Here is a 14779-nt window from a genome sequence, read left to right as displayed (position 1 = left end):
AGCCAGACGCAGGAAGTCTGTGGGTGACACACTGCGTTGTCTGTCCTCCAACAGAGTGAAGGAAACAAGCAGGGAGGGAGGGAAGCCGGCGGATTCAGGGACTCTGAAGAACATGAGCACCCCACAGAGACAAGGAAGAAGCTACGCCACACAGCTGTCTTGTGTGGCTTTGGTGTCTGTGTTTTATATCAAAGGCCCCATAGCCAGTAGGGCCGACAGGAGCACACGGGCTGTCTGTACAGGACAGGCTCTGGGTTGGAGCACAGCAAGGGCAGCTTCCCCTCCCTCTCATCAACCTAATGCAGAGGCTGAGTGCCTTCCACTCAGAGGGGTGTTTCTGAAAGCAGAGGAAGGTCGGGGTGGGGCTGGGGGGCCAAAGTGAGCAGAGCCCACCCCCACCCAGGGGATGCTGCACTGCAGACTGGGCCCTGCTTCTAGGGAGGGGGCTGCCTTTGTATCTGACTCGCTAGATTTCATCAAAACAGAAGTTTCTGGGGTGCCTGGTGGCTCAGTTGGTTGAGTGTCTGACTCTTGGTTTCGTCTCAGGTGATGATCTCGTGGGTCCTGAGATCGAGCCCCACATCAGGCTCTATGCTCAGCAGGGAGTCTGCTTGAGATTCTCTCTCCCTCTGCCCCTCCCCCCAACTCACTCTCTCTAAAATAAAAATCTTAAAACAAACAAACAAAACAGAAGTTTTTAAGATGCTGGGATCAGCTGGTAAAGGCAGGCATTTTAGTTTCTCTTGGCCAATTAAATTTCCGTGCGTGGGTTATTAGTATGTGAGTCACAGGAGTCCTGAGGTTTGCACATGTAGCATGGACAGAAATGCACACTTTGATTAAATGTCGTAACTTGAGAAGTACACTGGCATTTCTAAAAGATCCTTCTCAAGGGGAAATTCATCAGGATCCAGGTTCTAAAGTGGTAACAGCCAAAGCGGGACGAAAACTCCAGCTCTTTTCACGGAGACGTGTACATAACTCTGTCCCCTCACAAGCTAGTCAAGATGGTCCAGGAGAAGAAAAAGATTTCAGCTTTCTTCTTAAACCCTAACTGCTATTTACCTAAATAACGTTTTATAACATAAACAGCACTGACAGCCCTGGAACATTCCCCATGCAGCTGTGACCAGGAGACCATACTCTTCCGCACCGATGACAACACCAGCCCCACTAGGCTGAGGAGTCACACCTCGCGCCACCACTGTGTTAGATGAACACTCGACAGCTACAGAAACCCCAGCACTCCCCATCTAGACCCAGGCACTGAAGGACTAGCCCGCAAGACTGGGCCCTCAGAGTGCGCCACTGCCCCGAGTTGTGGATTACCTGAATCACACCCTGGTTTTTATAGCCTCTGCCATAGTACCGTCCACCTCTTCCAAACGTTCTGATCACCGGGGTGGAAATCACTCCCCTTGGACGCCTGAATGGATAAAAGATGACAGAAGCACACAGGCTTGAATCTGCTGAGACAGCTAAGACGTTTAAAATGATATCCATCTAGGGGCACCTGGGTGGCTCAGTCATTAAAATGATGTCCATCTCATGCAGTAGACTTGTGTCACACCACAGATTTATCCTAACATTCCAAGAAATCAATCTTATTGTTTTGGTCCATATCCAGTAATATTCAATTGGAAAAACAATACACTTCAAAAATGTTACTTTTTTTGAATACTGAAAAACAGTTAACTGAATGTGTTGATAATTATTTAATAATGGTTAAAATAACTACACAATACTATATATCATGGAATCCTTTGTAACCACAAACAGTGACATCAAAGAATCTATCTAATGATATAAAAATGTTCCTAGTGAAGTCACAATTGAAAGAAGAGGCTGTTTTCTTATTAATACAAACACATTTTCAGAACTTACCCTCTTGCTGGTCCTCCAACAGAAACTACCTGTAGGGGGAAAGGCCCACGGCCCCCACGGCCCCGTCTGCTCCCAGCCCAGTGGCCAACCACGGTGCCAGCTATTTCTAGCTTCCCTCCCTGAGAAGGTATTGGCTGGATTCCTGCAGAAAAAAATAGAACAAATCTTGACAATCACAGAATTAAAAATAGCAAAAACAAGCAAGCAATTTCTTTTCAATTGTGGTTTACATTTCATATAAAGCCCCCTTCCCTTCTTTTGTGAAGGCTTCTTATTTATTACGTAAAGTATCTATGTGCACATCATTTGATTTTAATGGTTTTAACTGTTGTTAAAAAGACACCTGAGAGTAAGCAAACGTGTTGGCTATTCACAGAACTCACGGCAACTGACAAGTTACAAATACAAACTATGCAAGGCTTTTAGACTGAAATAGGTTAAATAAAGTGTTGCCACTGGGTGCTCAGGCACCACCTCCACCACCAAGGTGGACACCTGCAAACTCAGAATGTTTTCTCTTCTGGTAACTGCTTCCAAGTTTCCTGCCTTCACCAAACATTACAGAAGTTAACCAGTAAATGTGGCTCTTATTTCTCATTGTATTGTTAAATTAGAATTCCTTCACGTGGGGTCACAAACATCCACTGTATTCATTAACTTCTATTAGCTATGTATAGCCTGCATTTTCTAAGGTTTTCTGACTAAACTAAGAAAATTCTCAAATAATTAACTGATAGCAAAACTTCTGATAAAAACCAAACAGAACAGAACCTCAAGCTTCTTATTTCCTGGCAGATGGAATGGATTCTAATATATTCTCCATCACCCAGGTTTTCAACATGACAGTTAGCTGCCAGACAGCACTGCCCACAAGCCTTACATTCCTAATAGCCACACTGAAAAAATACAAAAACAGATGAAATAGGTTTCGATAATGTTTTATTTGACCCAATATATCCCAAATAGTATTATTTCAAGTGTAATCAATATAAAAACTACTAATTAGATATTTTGTATTCTTTTTTCTATGTTAGGTCTAAAATTGGATGTGTATATTGTGTTTAGGGCCCAGCTCAGCTTGGATGAGCCCAGGTCAAGTGCTCAAGAGCCACAGTGGCCGACCGTTACTCCACTAGACAATGTAGAGCTGAGCTCCAGACACAATTTGGGGGAAGTTATGAAAGAGGTTCCTCTTGCCATTTCAGCCCAAGAAACAACTACTTTTTTTTTTTTTTTTTAAGATTTTATTTATTTGAGAGAGAGCGAATGAGAGACAGAGAGCATGAGAGGGAGGAGGGTCAGAGGGAGAAGCAGACTCCCCACTGAGCAGGGAGACCGAGGCGGGGCTCAATCCCGGGACTCCAGGATCATGACCTGAGCCGAAGGCAGTCGCTTAACCAACTGAGCCACCCAGGCGCCCCTCAAGAAACTACTTCTGACCCCATAGTGTCCACATCCACCACCCTACCCAGAGTTGTATCCCAACTGCACACTGATGTGAGTGTCCAGACAAGGGGTGCAAGGAGCTGAAGCCAATGGTGAAGCAGAGAGCACGAGTCACTGCACGTTGCATGGCGTGGACAGGAAGAAAAGCACTGGTGGGAGGCAGGAGAGGGGCATGCGGGGCCGGTGAGAGGGAGAAATGGCCCCAGAGCCCTGTCGGGGGAGAGGGGGCGCTGCACTGGCCTGCGAGTCTTTACTGCTCCAGAAGAGCTCTCCCTCCAGCCCCAAGAAGCTGAGCTGGGAAAATATTCCTGGGCAGGAGGGGAAGACTTGCCTATCCTAAAGTTACTCAAAAATGTATCTGAAGAGTCCTGTAATGTGGATGGGATGGCCGGGTCTAACTCTGCATTCCCAAAATACAGGACATGTGACAAAGCTACGAGTCACAAGCTCTAATTACAGCAAAATCACAAGATATTATTTCAAAACTAAATGTTGACTTTTTTCTCTCCTGTAAGACTAACACATACAAGAAGAGAAGCAAAGGGAATTTAAAATAAACTCATTTATATATGTGGTATTAGAACTTTCTTTTAAAATGTTTCCTATGAAACAGTCTGTGGCAAGTTTTTGTGCCAGGAGTTCTGCTACGGCCTCAGAACCTTCTACACCAGCTTGTCCTCTCTCGCCGGGGGAGCAGCCTACCAACAGGCACCATCAGGCAGCCTGTCCCAGCAGAGGAGGCGACGCTGGGGCCAGGCGCAAAGGGCCATGTGGACACCCGATGGCCCCGCTGCAAGGCAGAGACCTGGGGGCAGACGGGGCTGGAGCGGGCCTAGCGGAAAGGATGCAGTGCTGGGCCAGGACAGCAGAGGGGGGCCAGGCGGGGCAGCGAAGCTCTAGGAGAAGGCATGGCATAATTACCACCCTGCGACTTGCTAGTCCTGCTGCTGTCACCGCCGGAGAAGGCTCCGCAGTGTCCCGCTGCCGTTGCCACTCGGAAGGCACGGTAAGCGCCTGTTGCTACAGTCTCCCCATAGGGGCCTCCAAAGCCACAGACTCCTGTGGGACCCAGGTGGAGAGAGACGGAGAAGCCATGAGGAGCAGGATCGGGGGGAGCCGCCGGTGGACTTCTGGGCAGAGTGACCCCGTCTCCTTCAGCTGCTGCTCCCACACCATCAGCTGCCAGGAAGGGGGTCTCCCAGCCCCCCTTACCAGCACTGGAATAACTCTGAACTATCAACCACGGGCGCTCAGCCACTAGCTGGGGGGGAGGGGGGAGGGGGGTCGGGGAGGGTGGCCTTGGCGGAGAGGACTCCTCTGGCCCCCAGACGTGAGCCAACCAACCCTAACACCTAGTCTCTGCAGCAGTGTTGTATTTCCCTCTCTCCCTTCCTCATCACGGCTTCGGGAGTTGAGTCTGCGCTGGTCTCTCCTGAAAAGCTGGTGCTGCAAATTTCATCATAAGCCTGACGATTAATTACAAGTTCCCAGCACAGCAAGACACGGACCACCATGGGGCTACACGTGGTGCACGTGGCACGTGCGCTTGTCCCCCCACACCACCAGTCCCTCCCAAAAGCGCCTGCACACTCACCTGCAAAGCCCCGCCCTCGGCCCTGAGCCGGGGGGACGGGCCCGAAGTGCCGGGGGTACACGGAGGCAGGGTAGAAAGGCAGCGCCGCGGGCGGCGGGAAGGGAAGTGGGTGGCTCTGCCGGGAGAGGTTCAGCCCTTCCAGGATGCTCTGCCGCATCTTTTCCACCTTGGCAGCTTGCTCAGCCTGCAAGTCAAGTGCCGGCACGTGAAAACGTGGCTCACAAGGCTTCACTTGAATTGGAACGGACAGGACAAAGTGAGACATGCCAACTGCCAGGACACATCTGCATACTTCCCACAAGTCACGGTCTGCATAGCCACACTTCGTACGGAAGGCAAGCAAGACTGAAAACGCAATGAACAGACCCCTCTTGCTCCCATGACCTCGAACCCAGACAAACATCAACTTAAACCCCGGCTTTCTTGGCTTATTTCCAGGCAAAAACCATTTACTACAGGAGTTCTTAATTGAAAGTGTTGTTTTGGTTCTGGAAACCAGCGGCTGAGTCCAGACAGGTCACACTGCAGCGCAGACAATGCTCACTGACTGAGCGCTCAGCCCGGCGTGTGCTGCGCGTGACACAGAGGGCACCGAGGCACAGTGACCGCACTGGGGTGGGACAGGAAGCTGCCCAAGGGGGGGTCACATCACAGAGGGTAACATCACCTGCACAGACGTGCCCAACACTGCTCGTGTGCGTCAAATTCATCGTGAAAAAACACCCACGACATTCACCTGGAGTGTCTTTTGTTAATAAATACATAAAGACATACAGCAACACCAATTCTTAATCCAAGGCTCTGAAAACCCGCGCACTTCATAAATCTGTCTTTAGACTGAGCCTGACTTGGGAGCCACAGTGGCTCGGGGAGAATACGTAGTTAGAAGCCTGAAGCAAATGTGAGCCTCTTTCATGCAACGGGACAAGATCGCCTGACAACCGACTTCAACTTATGCTTAAACCAGGATTTCACACAAGCAGGGTCCCTCCTTACCCACGTCTGTGGATTCCCCTATTGCTGAAATGTATCTGTAACCCCGAATCAGTGCTCGTGACCGTCTTGTGGCGATCCGAAGACCGTGCAGAGCGGGGTGAGGTGGGAGGTGCCACCAGGGCTCTGCCATCCTGTTTCAGATTTTATACCGTCTACTTAGTGCCACGTTTCTGTTTCTGTGGGTGATTCTGCTGTTTGAAATGGGCCTGAGCATCATGCTGCGTGCTGGCTTGTGTCCCTAAGTGCCAGGCTGTGGGATGTGCCTTGTGGAGAAAGCGCATGTGTCACGTGCACTTTGTTCAGGCTGTTACAGTGCTGCCGGCCGTGAGGACAATGTGAGTGCACAATATATGTCCATCGAGATGTCTGGCAACAGAAACACACATAAACAAGGCAGCGTCTGGAATTGCTGACAGAGATGTGGCCAGAGGCCAGCAGAAACCCAGCTCCGTATGACCCCCAGGAGCAAGGTTTAGTATCTGGTGACTTAGTGCTCAGGTGGGTGCAGCATGCCGCCTGTACACCCAGAGATCGGCACCCGCGGCCTGCACGGACACTTACGCACACGTGGGGCTGGCCCGGGCTCATTAGCCAGCGCACGTTCCTGCATCCCAGTCTGAGGCGGCCACAGCCACTCCTCCCTGCCCCCCACCGACGTTCCCCGCAACTGACCTGACCATCACAGAGGTCGATGAGTGGGGTCTTTTCCCGGCTTGCTTTGAGGAGTTTGGACTGGAAGAGCTTCCCATCAAAATACATCCAAGGGCAGCAGTGCTCCCAGGGCACCGGCTGGCCACATGCGTCATTCGCAAACAGGGCCATGTCCACACCACTCATGAAGAGAGCTGATAGCTGAATGCCTCGGGGGTCGAGGTTCTCAATCTTTAAACGGAAAAGAGTGATTTCCATGGAGTAAGAGCACAACAGGACCTGTTTCTCACAGCGTCTGACTATAGCTCTCCACAGTTAACGTGGACACCCCTCCACCAAATGCCCCCTAAGCACACCTGCTATTGCCTCACAGTGACCCTAGGGCTGGCCTATCTGAGCACAGGCTTTTTATGTTACTTAACGGATTTACATTTAAGACACTGCTTTATAAACATACTGCTTATTTCAATGTGGAACTGTAAAGCGTTGCACAAGCGCACAGTGAGACTGCGCTGTGGCTGACACCACACAGTAACAGACTACCAGGAGTCTCCTTAGCGCTCAGGAAGTCCACAACTCACGCATGAAAACAAGTCACACTGCAGATCCTACATGCTGCCAACGTAGGAACAGAAAGATTATAACAAGGAACATTCTAGTAAGATTCTGCATTTTTCAAGTCATATTAAAAAAGTACTCAGTATAATTTCATTCTAAAATCTGTACTTCATGTTTATATCATTTTATATGTTAATGTTTTAGATAGCAACTCATTAATGAGACTGTCAAATGTTTCAGGAGAAATGGATAGCTTATAAATGGAGAACACAACAACAAAAACACTGTGTCTGGACCATGCAGACTATCTCTCCTGGCCGCCCCCCTCCCCTCCCCCGCCGCTGGTGCTGCCGCCCTATCTGCTCGCACCTGGTGCGCTGCGCAAGGAACACTGACAGATACAGTCAACTCTTGATCGTCTATGAAGGACCTGATTTGTGGATTATCCAGAACCGAGCTCTCACTGCCTAGCTTCTGTCTCCTTGCCCTGCATGCTTACTTTCTAAGGTGATGGTGTCCCAAGAATGCCTTCTTTACGGGGCACCCACTAAGCAATGCAGGTGCCCTGGCTTTTCATTAAAAAGGAAAAAGGTCATGCCCGTGCCAGATAATGATGAATTTATGAGCATCTGCCATTTCGTGCACAGTGCCAACATCCCCACAATCAGCTGACTCTGTTTTTTGGATTTTTCCAAACCTGGAAAAGCCTGTCCATGCCCACAGCCTAGCCCGCCGGCCCCTGCTTTGGGAGCGGCTTCTCTGGAGCCTCCAGCCTCACTGGGAGGGATACCGTGCTCGGCTGAGGGCAGGCAGGGCTGCATGATGGGACCGGGTGCATTTTTATATTTATGAGCAGAAAACACAGAAAAGGAGGAACAAAATGGAGAAAGAATTCACTTGAAGTGGAAATGTCCCTTCTCCTCTGAGAGTCTCGAAGCAGAAAGAGGGAGCGTTTCCTCCTGGAAAGCTGACCCTGGGCATGTGGCCTTGCAGCAAGCGGGCCACGGGGAAGCCAGGGGTGGCGAGTGTTGTCCCAAAGCCCAGCAGTGCCTTCTGGGGAAGCTGCTGCCAGCGCCTGGCCCCCGGTGGTGGCCACGTGCACGCACCACCCCTCATGTGGAGGACGGAGCGGGTGGGCAGATGTCTCCCGGGGAGCTGACGGGAGGTGTGGGGAGTCGGCCTCACCCACACACACATCTACTTATTCTAAACAGACTCACCATCAGTGAAGGAACCGTTTGCATGGGTTTCAAAAATGATTATCGAATCATGTAGTTTTACTAACAACAACTACCATAATTTCACAGAAAAAATTCTCAAAATAAATGCTGTTTAAATAATGTAAATAAAATCTCAACTGCCATGCAGATCTTGCCTCGTCCAGTTTTCTAAATTACTTCACATAGTGTTTTATATTTCTTTCCCTCCGTGCTAATTATACAAATAACGCTCCGTAACGCCTACAGGGGCCATGACACGTACATATCGGGTACCGCTGTGCGCATTTTCACGTACATTATCCCGTTTACGTCTCGGCCACCGTGCGACACACACACCTCTCCTAGCACTCCACTTCACGGAGTGGGACACGGAGTCACAGAGCGTTCAGGGCCCTAACAGCGGTCACTGGCAGCACTGGAGTCTGATCCCCTGGTCGCAGGTGTGGCCGCGACAGCTGCAGCCCAGCCTCACTCTTAGACCCAGGAAGAGAAAATCGTCAGCAGTGTCCAAAGTTCCTCAACTGGAGAAAGTGACACAATTCTGACTTTACAGGAAATACAAATACGGGATTCAACCTCTGCCTAATTAGCTCAAGAACCAAGTGCCAGCGAGGCTGCCCCACCCAGCAGCTCCGCGCCGGGCCGCAGACCCATCCTCCGACCAGCCGTGTTCACCTGCGCGCACCCTGACTCTTGCAGGCACCACAGGGGCCTGACCCAGTCGCAGAGCCCCTCCTCCTCCATCTTTCACGTTCTGCACTGAGTAGGTGAGACTGTTACAAGAGTCTAAAGCAATTATAAGGACATCAAGAGCAGGGGAGAGAGAAACTGGATAAATATTGAGCCTGTACAAAAGTCCTTCTGCCGACCCTTTCCCCACCTTCCTCCAGGCACAGGGTCCGCACCGATTTACCTTCACCACTACCTTCATGCGGGTAGCCTAAGAGAAGCACCTAAAAAATACAGGAGGGAAAACAAGGGCCGTTGATCCCTGCAGACCACGTCTGCGAGGAGCCACGCTGGACACGCAGCTGTTCACAGTCACAGTGGGCAGACTGAGCGCCCACAGACAAGATGGCACTCTTACAAAGTCATTCTAAATTAATGCTTTCAACATCTTTCCCCACCAAACCTCCCATCAGAAAAGCCAACGAGAGGCCAAAGTCAGAACTGGGTCTTTTACTTTTCTTCTCCTCTTTATTCTAAAAAGCATAGAATGGACAAAAATGGGAGAACAAAAATAGGGTCTGGGCAATCCACAAACTGGACAGAGGCCCCTAAGACAACCACCAAAATCAAGAGTTGACTATATCCCAAACAGTGAAATGGCATTTCATGGAAAAGCATCATCCTTGCTTTCGATATATAAAAAATTTTAATGGTTAAATGAAAAAGCAATTTAAAAATTAACTTTTCTATCACTGAATTTTAGGACTCTCAGCTTTGCCTAGGGATTTCTACAGCATTTAAATAATGATTATTTCTATCAATTCTCAATCTGAGAGCTGAGAGAATCCTCAATCTTAAAAAAACAAAACAAAACAAAAAAAACTACCTTTCCCCCCAGTGAATACTATTTCCCCCTTCTAGCTCTACGGAATCTGGGCTGCTTGGGAGTGAAGTGCCAGCAGTGCAGGCCGTCCTTGAAGGGAAGGTGGACCTCCAGACCAGCAAGAGCCGAAGGGACAGTGGCAGGCCTCAAGTCACTGCACATAAAATAGGTCTTTCTAAACACAGCTCTAGAAACACCTGGCTTCAGATGAAGGATCAGGAGAAAACCATGAAAGCACTAAGACCTCAAAAGAACCAAAATGAAAGCTTAGAGTGTGGCTGTCTTTCAAAAGTTATACCTATGTGTTGATCCAAAATGAAAAGGATATGGGAGAGAAGATGAACTTTGAGGAAAAGCAACTTGATGGTGAGTAAGGCTTGGTGGGCATACCTGATACCTGGCGGTCTGATTTTCAGAACTGGGATGTCAATACTGATGTAATAATCTAAATAAGAGAAACAGGAAGTAGAGGTAGAGGGATGGCACCACACGCTAGTCAAAGTATTCACAACACCCCTGAGCACAGGCTGGGGACGAAGACAGAGCTGATGGCACCACCAGCCGGGGGCACGCAAGCGAGAGCCTGCGCTGAGGGCCAGCCTTTTGGGGACACCCAGCCAAATATTCTAGAACGAAAACTTAAATTCAAAAACATTACAAATGAAAATAATTTCTGTCTAACAAACAGAAAAGCTTGATCTGCAAAGTAACGAATATAATTTGGGGTGGGTTCTAAGTTTTGCTGTCTTATTTATTAGCTTATGTCAAAGTCATCAGAAGCCTAGGGCGACCACGTGTGACCCAGGGCTCTGCACAGTTGAGGGCCACTCAACACCAAATTACTGAATTTAACTAAATAATTCAGGGGAACCAGACATTGATTGGGCCCCAACTGTGGAATACTGAGTATAAAGTGAGCCTCAAACACCCCTGCAGGGAAAGAATGCCTTCATAAAGAATAACTAAAAGATCTAAAAGTGAAGGCAATTTGTCAAAAGAGATTATCTGATTACAAATCAAGTATTAAAAAACAAAAACAAAACCAAAAAAAACTATGTCAAAGGAAAAAAAACAAAACCCCTGTACATTAAAAAGAAAAAGCAGATCCACTGATTTCACTAACTCTGGAAAGTCTTAAACTTTCTAAAGTTTAGTACAGACATTACAGAAAGCGAGTATGGCTGTGCGAACACAGCGACTGACCCAAGTGCACTGAAAAGATAAGCACCCCAAAAACTAGGGGGCCACTTGGAGAAAATTAATGTTGCGAAAACAATAAAGAACAAAAGGAGTTACTGGAAGGAAAACTTAAAAGGAATATGATGTTAAATGCTAAGCAAAAGGGGCATAGGGATGATGGCGTAACACTGTTCTTCAAGTGGCTTTTTAAAGGGGTTTACAATTGAGGAGGGCCAAGACTATTTTTTAGAGAAAACGAATGCTGTTATTAGGAACAAAAGAACGAAATGAGAAAAGAATCCTGGCCAGATGTGAGAAAATCCTGAAGACCAAGCCCTCCCTGGGGTTCGGGGTCCCCACCTGAAACAAAAGCAAGTTTACTTCCTGATGTGAAAATAAGAGTAAACGCCCCCTGGTAACGAGGGAAAACCTCTATCGGACAGAAGTAGACTTGACCGTTTCCATCACCGGGAAGGATACTGCCTTTGCCCTGAAGGCTCCCAAGTCCGCAGCTCGGTTTTCTAGTCTAGCGCTCTGAGCGGCTCTGCCCGGTGAGGTCAGCCCTCATCACAGAACTCCGAAGCAACGCTTCCCAACACAAGGAATGAGGCTTGTCCATTACCTTGAGCTCCTGCAGCTGGTCAGGCTCATAGAGTTTGGGGGACAGCGCCTGAGCCAGGAAGGCGTCCAGCTCCTGGCGACGCAGGATCCGTGCTCCAGGCCACTGCACCATATACCTACAGGTGGACAGAGAGGGTCTGGTGTCAGGATGGAGCGGTCACCAGTCACACGCACAACCTGGCATCCAGGTTCTAAGGACAGTCAGATGACATGCGCTGGGTGGGGGGGAGGGACTACCGAGAGTTCTCCCCCAGTTGTCTTTATGTGCACTGCATGACACCAGCTACAAACGCGTGTCTCATCACCTGGGCTCAACACAATGTTTGCTTTCAGAGTGATTAAAATAGCACACCACATTTGCACATGCTGCAAAGTGGCTGCTCAGTGATTTCTGGTACAACTTCACTCTGGTAAGGTATTCAAACCCTGAAAATACATTGTAAGCACCAATTTACATGATTTATTTCGATTGAAGACCGGATACCTGGAAGGCAGACTCTAGGTCCAAATAAAAAAGACGCAGCTTCAGATGAAGAGCGAGTGTTGTGTGAGACACATGCACAGAAGAGGCTCCCGCACCGCAGGAGAGCACCAGGGGAGGGGACAGGGAGGGGCCCAAGGGACCAGAATGGACACCACGGCCTCCAGACCAGCGCCCACAACCCCTGGACATGCTGACCTCCCGCGGGCAGCTCTGGTGTGAGCAGCTGGAGGTGAAATCGACTTTTATTTGTTTTAAGATTTTTAAATTTTTATTTGACAGAGAGAGCATGAGTAGAGCGGCAGGCAGAGGGAGAGGGAGAAGCAGACTCCTCCCCGAGCAGGAAGCCCGATGCGGGGCTCGTTCCCAGGACCCTGGGATCATGACCTGAGCCGAAGGCAGACGCTTAACCGACTGAGCCACCCAGGCGCCCATGAAATCGACTTTTAAATCTGAAACATCCATCTGTGCCATCTGCCTGGGAACCACCAGGCGTCCATGGTCTTCCTCCTTACTCACCTCGCCACAAGCCCTGCCTCCATGACAACCCCAGCCCCAGCCTGAGGTTCCCCGAGAGCCCGAGGGCCCCAGCCCTGCACTCGGCAAACCTGAAGGACGACCCAGTCAAGTTGCCGCTGATTGCTAAAAATAACCTGGGGTGACAGACCCCTCTGTTGACCTCTGACGGGCAGCTCAAAAAGAGCAGAGAGAGCTTGACATGCCTCACAAAGCTCCTTCCAGTCCTGTCTGCTGAGGAAGTTCTCTCAGAGCTTAAAATCTAAGTCAACAAAAGCAGGAACAAGGTGGTGTGGAGCCCTATTTTGGTAATAATCAATACTCATCCACGGGAATGTGCGCGAACAGGCAACAAAGGAGGTTCCGTCCAGCAGATGAGAAGTATTTTCAATAAAAACCGGTACCAGGCACTGGTCTACACGGGCACATACCACCTCCAAGCCCCGCGGCCCCAGCAACCCCAGGGCAGGGGCCACCCCACCCCACCTTAGAGATGGGGACACGGTGGCAGAGCTTACGTGCTTTGCAGGAACATTACGTGGTGCGAGGAGGAAATTTCAAGGCAAACAAACAGTAGACACTGCATCTGTATGGTATTTAGATTTAGCTGGATGTATTTAACAGAGATATAAGTTTCACTTCGTTGAACTGTCGATGTCCGCAGGGACAAACACTGCACCCCTGCAGGGCTGTGGGTGCCGCACGCCTGTGGGACAACGGTCTGCGTCAGGGCTCGATGCAAGACAGCGAGTGTGCACAAAGGCCCGCACTCAGACAACAGTGGCCGTGGGAAACACTGCTCCGCGTACAAACTCCACCTGCGCATCTGGCTGCTCTTATATGCTGATGAAATGCGCAGAACATGAGATCTGCTATCGCGAGCACACGCACACGGACAGCGCTGGCCTAAGACCCACTCAGTGTTGTGCGCCCACGAGACACAAACACCTCCCCCAGCACCCCTCCCCCTATTCCTTTTAAAATGATGAATGAGAAAAAAGGCCGTCTTGGGGACAGACTGGTTTTGTTGGCAGCAAAGACTCTCCAAAGTCAGTTCAGCTGAACAAGAATGTTTTTGGTTAGAATGCCTGATGTGTCCCCCATTTGGCTTTCTATTCACATTTTCATAGAACCAGCATTCACCTCTCTGGTTCTGGATACACAAGGGAGCGAGGCATGTGCAGAAAGGCCGGACTAAACCACACCACACGGGCCATGCCCACAGTCATGAGTAAAGGTGATGGACAACGGCCTGGCCTGCTCCCCCACCTGCCACGCCGCTCCACACAAGCAGACAATGGGAGGCTGTCTGTGGGGCCAGGCAGAGGCAGGTTCCTGTGTGACCCTCCTGGGAAGGCCGTGCTTCCTAGGGTGCGGGCACAGGAGCCACCAACTGTCTGCGTCCTGCTTGGGGGCTCAAGCCCTCCATCCCCTTATCTACTACTGACCTGAGTCCCACCAGGACTGAAGCCAGCCCGCTGCTCAGGAGAACGTGAGCTCTCTGCGATGAGGGCCTATCTGTGTCTTGGCTGTATGCTGGGAAAGCCGCCTTCCGCTCTGTTCTGGACACTCGCTCCACTCCCACACTGAACCTCAGCTCAGGTGTGCACCCCACCCCCATCCCCCCTTCGTGAGGATGGTTCTAGAGATCTGGCTGCCATCCTCCCATTCCCCACTGCTGTCACAGTGTCAACTGCCCCAGAAGGGACACAGGCATCAAGACCCTGGAGGCAGGAACATACCTCACTGGAAAGAGACACTGGAACACGCGGACTGAGAAACAGTCTAATCAGGGGCAGACGAATGGCAGCCAAGATCTGGGAGCCCATTTGTACGGACAGCTTCCTGAAGCTGCTGCCCCGTTAGTTCACGTGCTATCTATAAGACGGACCATCTGCAGACACGCCAGTGTTCACTCCGCATCAACCTAGAGGAAGCCTAGACACTTCAAGGACTAGAAGAGACTCGGCAGCTGAACCCAAGCACGAGCTGAGATCTCCTGTTGCTGATGCACAACATCACTGGACAGCAGGCAAAATCTCACAGAGACATATGCACAAGCTGAATTAAGATGACTTTTC

General features: G+C 49.9%; 2 protein-coding genes across 3 annotated transcripts in view; both read right to left on the bottom strand.

Annotated features, from left to right (window-relative positions):
* Window positions 1–14779, bottom strand: part of PTPDC1 (protein tyrosine phosphatase domain containing 1) — a gene marked incomplete in the record, with an annotated part of 669594 nt that overhangs the window by 369003 nt on the left and 285812 nt on the right.
* Window positions 1–14779, bottom strand: part of FAM120A (family with sequence similarity 120 member A) — a 92414-nt gene that overhangs the window by 6711 nt on the left and 70924 nt on the right. Inside the window, exons 12-17 of one of the 2 annotated variants that reach the window (XM_028093076.2) lie at window positions 11703–11817; window positions 6593–6802; window positions 4925–5108; window positions 4252–4389; window positions 1885–2026; window positions 1330–1426 (exon numbers count right to left, since the gene is read on the bottom strand). In XM_028093076.2, the coding sequence (XP_027948877.1) occupies window positions 1330–1426; window positions 1885–2026; window positions 4252–4389; window positions 4925–5108; window positions 6593–6802; window positions 11703–11817 (886 nt within the window). The remainder of the gene's footprint in view (window positions 1–1329; window positions 1427–1884; window positions 2027–4251; window positions 4390–4924; window positions 5109–6592; window positions 6803–11702; window positions 11818–14779) is intronic. The other variant, XM_028093077.2, reaches the window with a different exon arrangement.

Source organism: Eumetopias jubatus, unplaced genomic scaffold (genome assembly GCF_037043125.1).
Source record: "Eumetopias jubatus isolate StellerSeaLion01/CBP00866 unplaced genomic scaffold, mEumJub1_p1.0 scaffold_15, whole genome shotgun sequence".
NCBI classification, from domain to species: Eukaryota; Metazoa; Chordata; class Mammalia; order Carnivora; family Otariidae; genus Eumetopias; species Eumetopias jubatus.
Note: the sequence above shows the minus strand (reverse complement) of the source record. Positions and strands in the feature narration are given on the sequence as shown.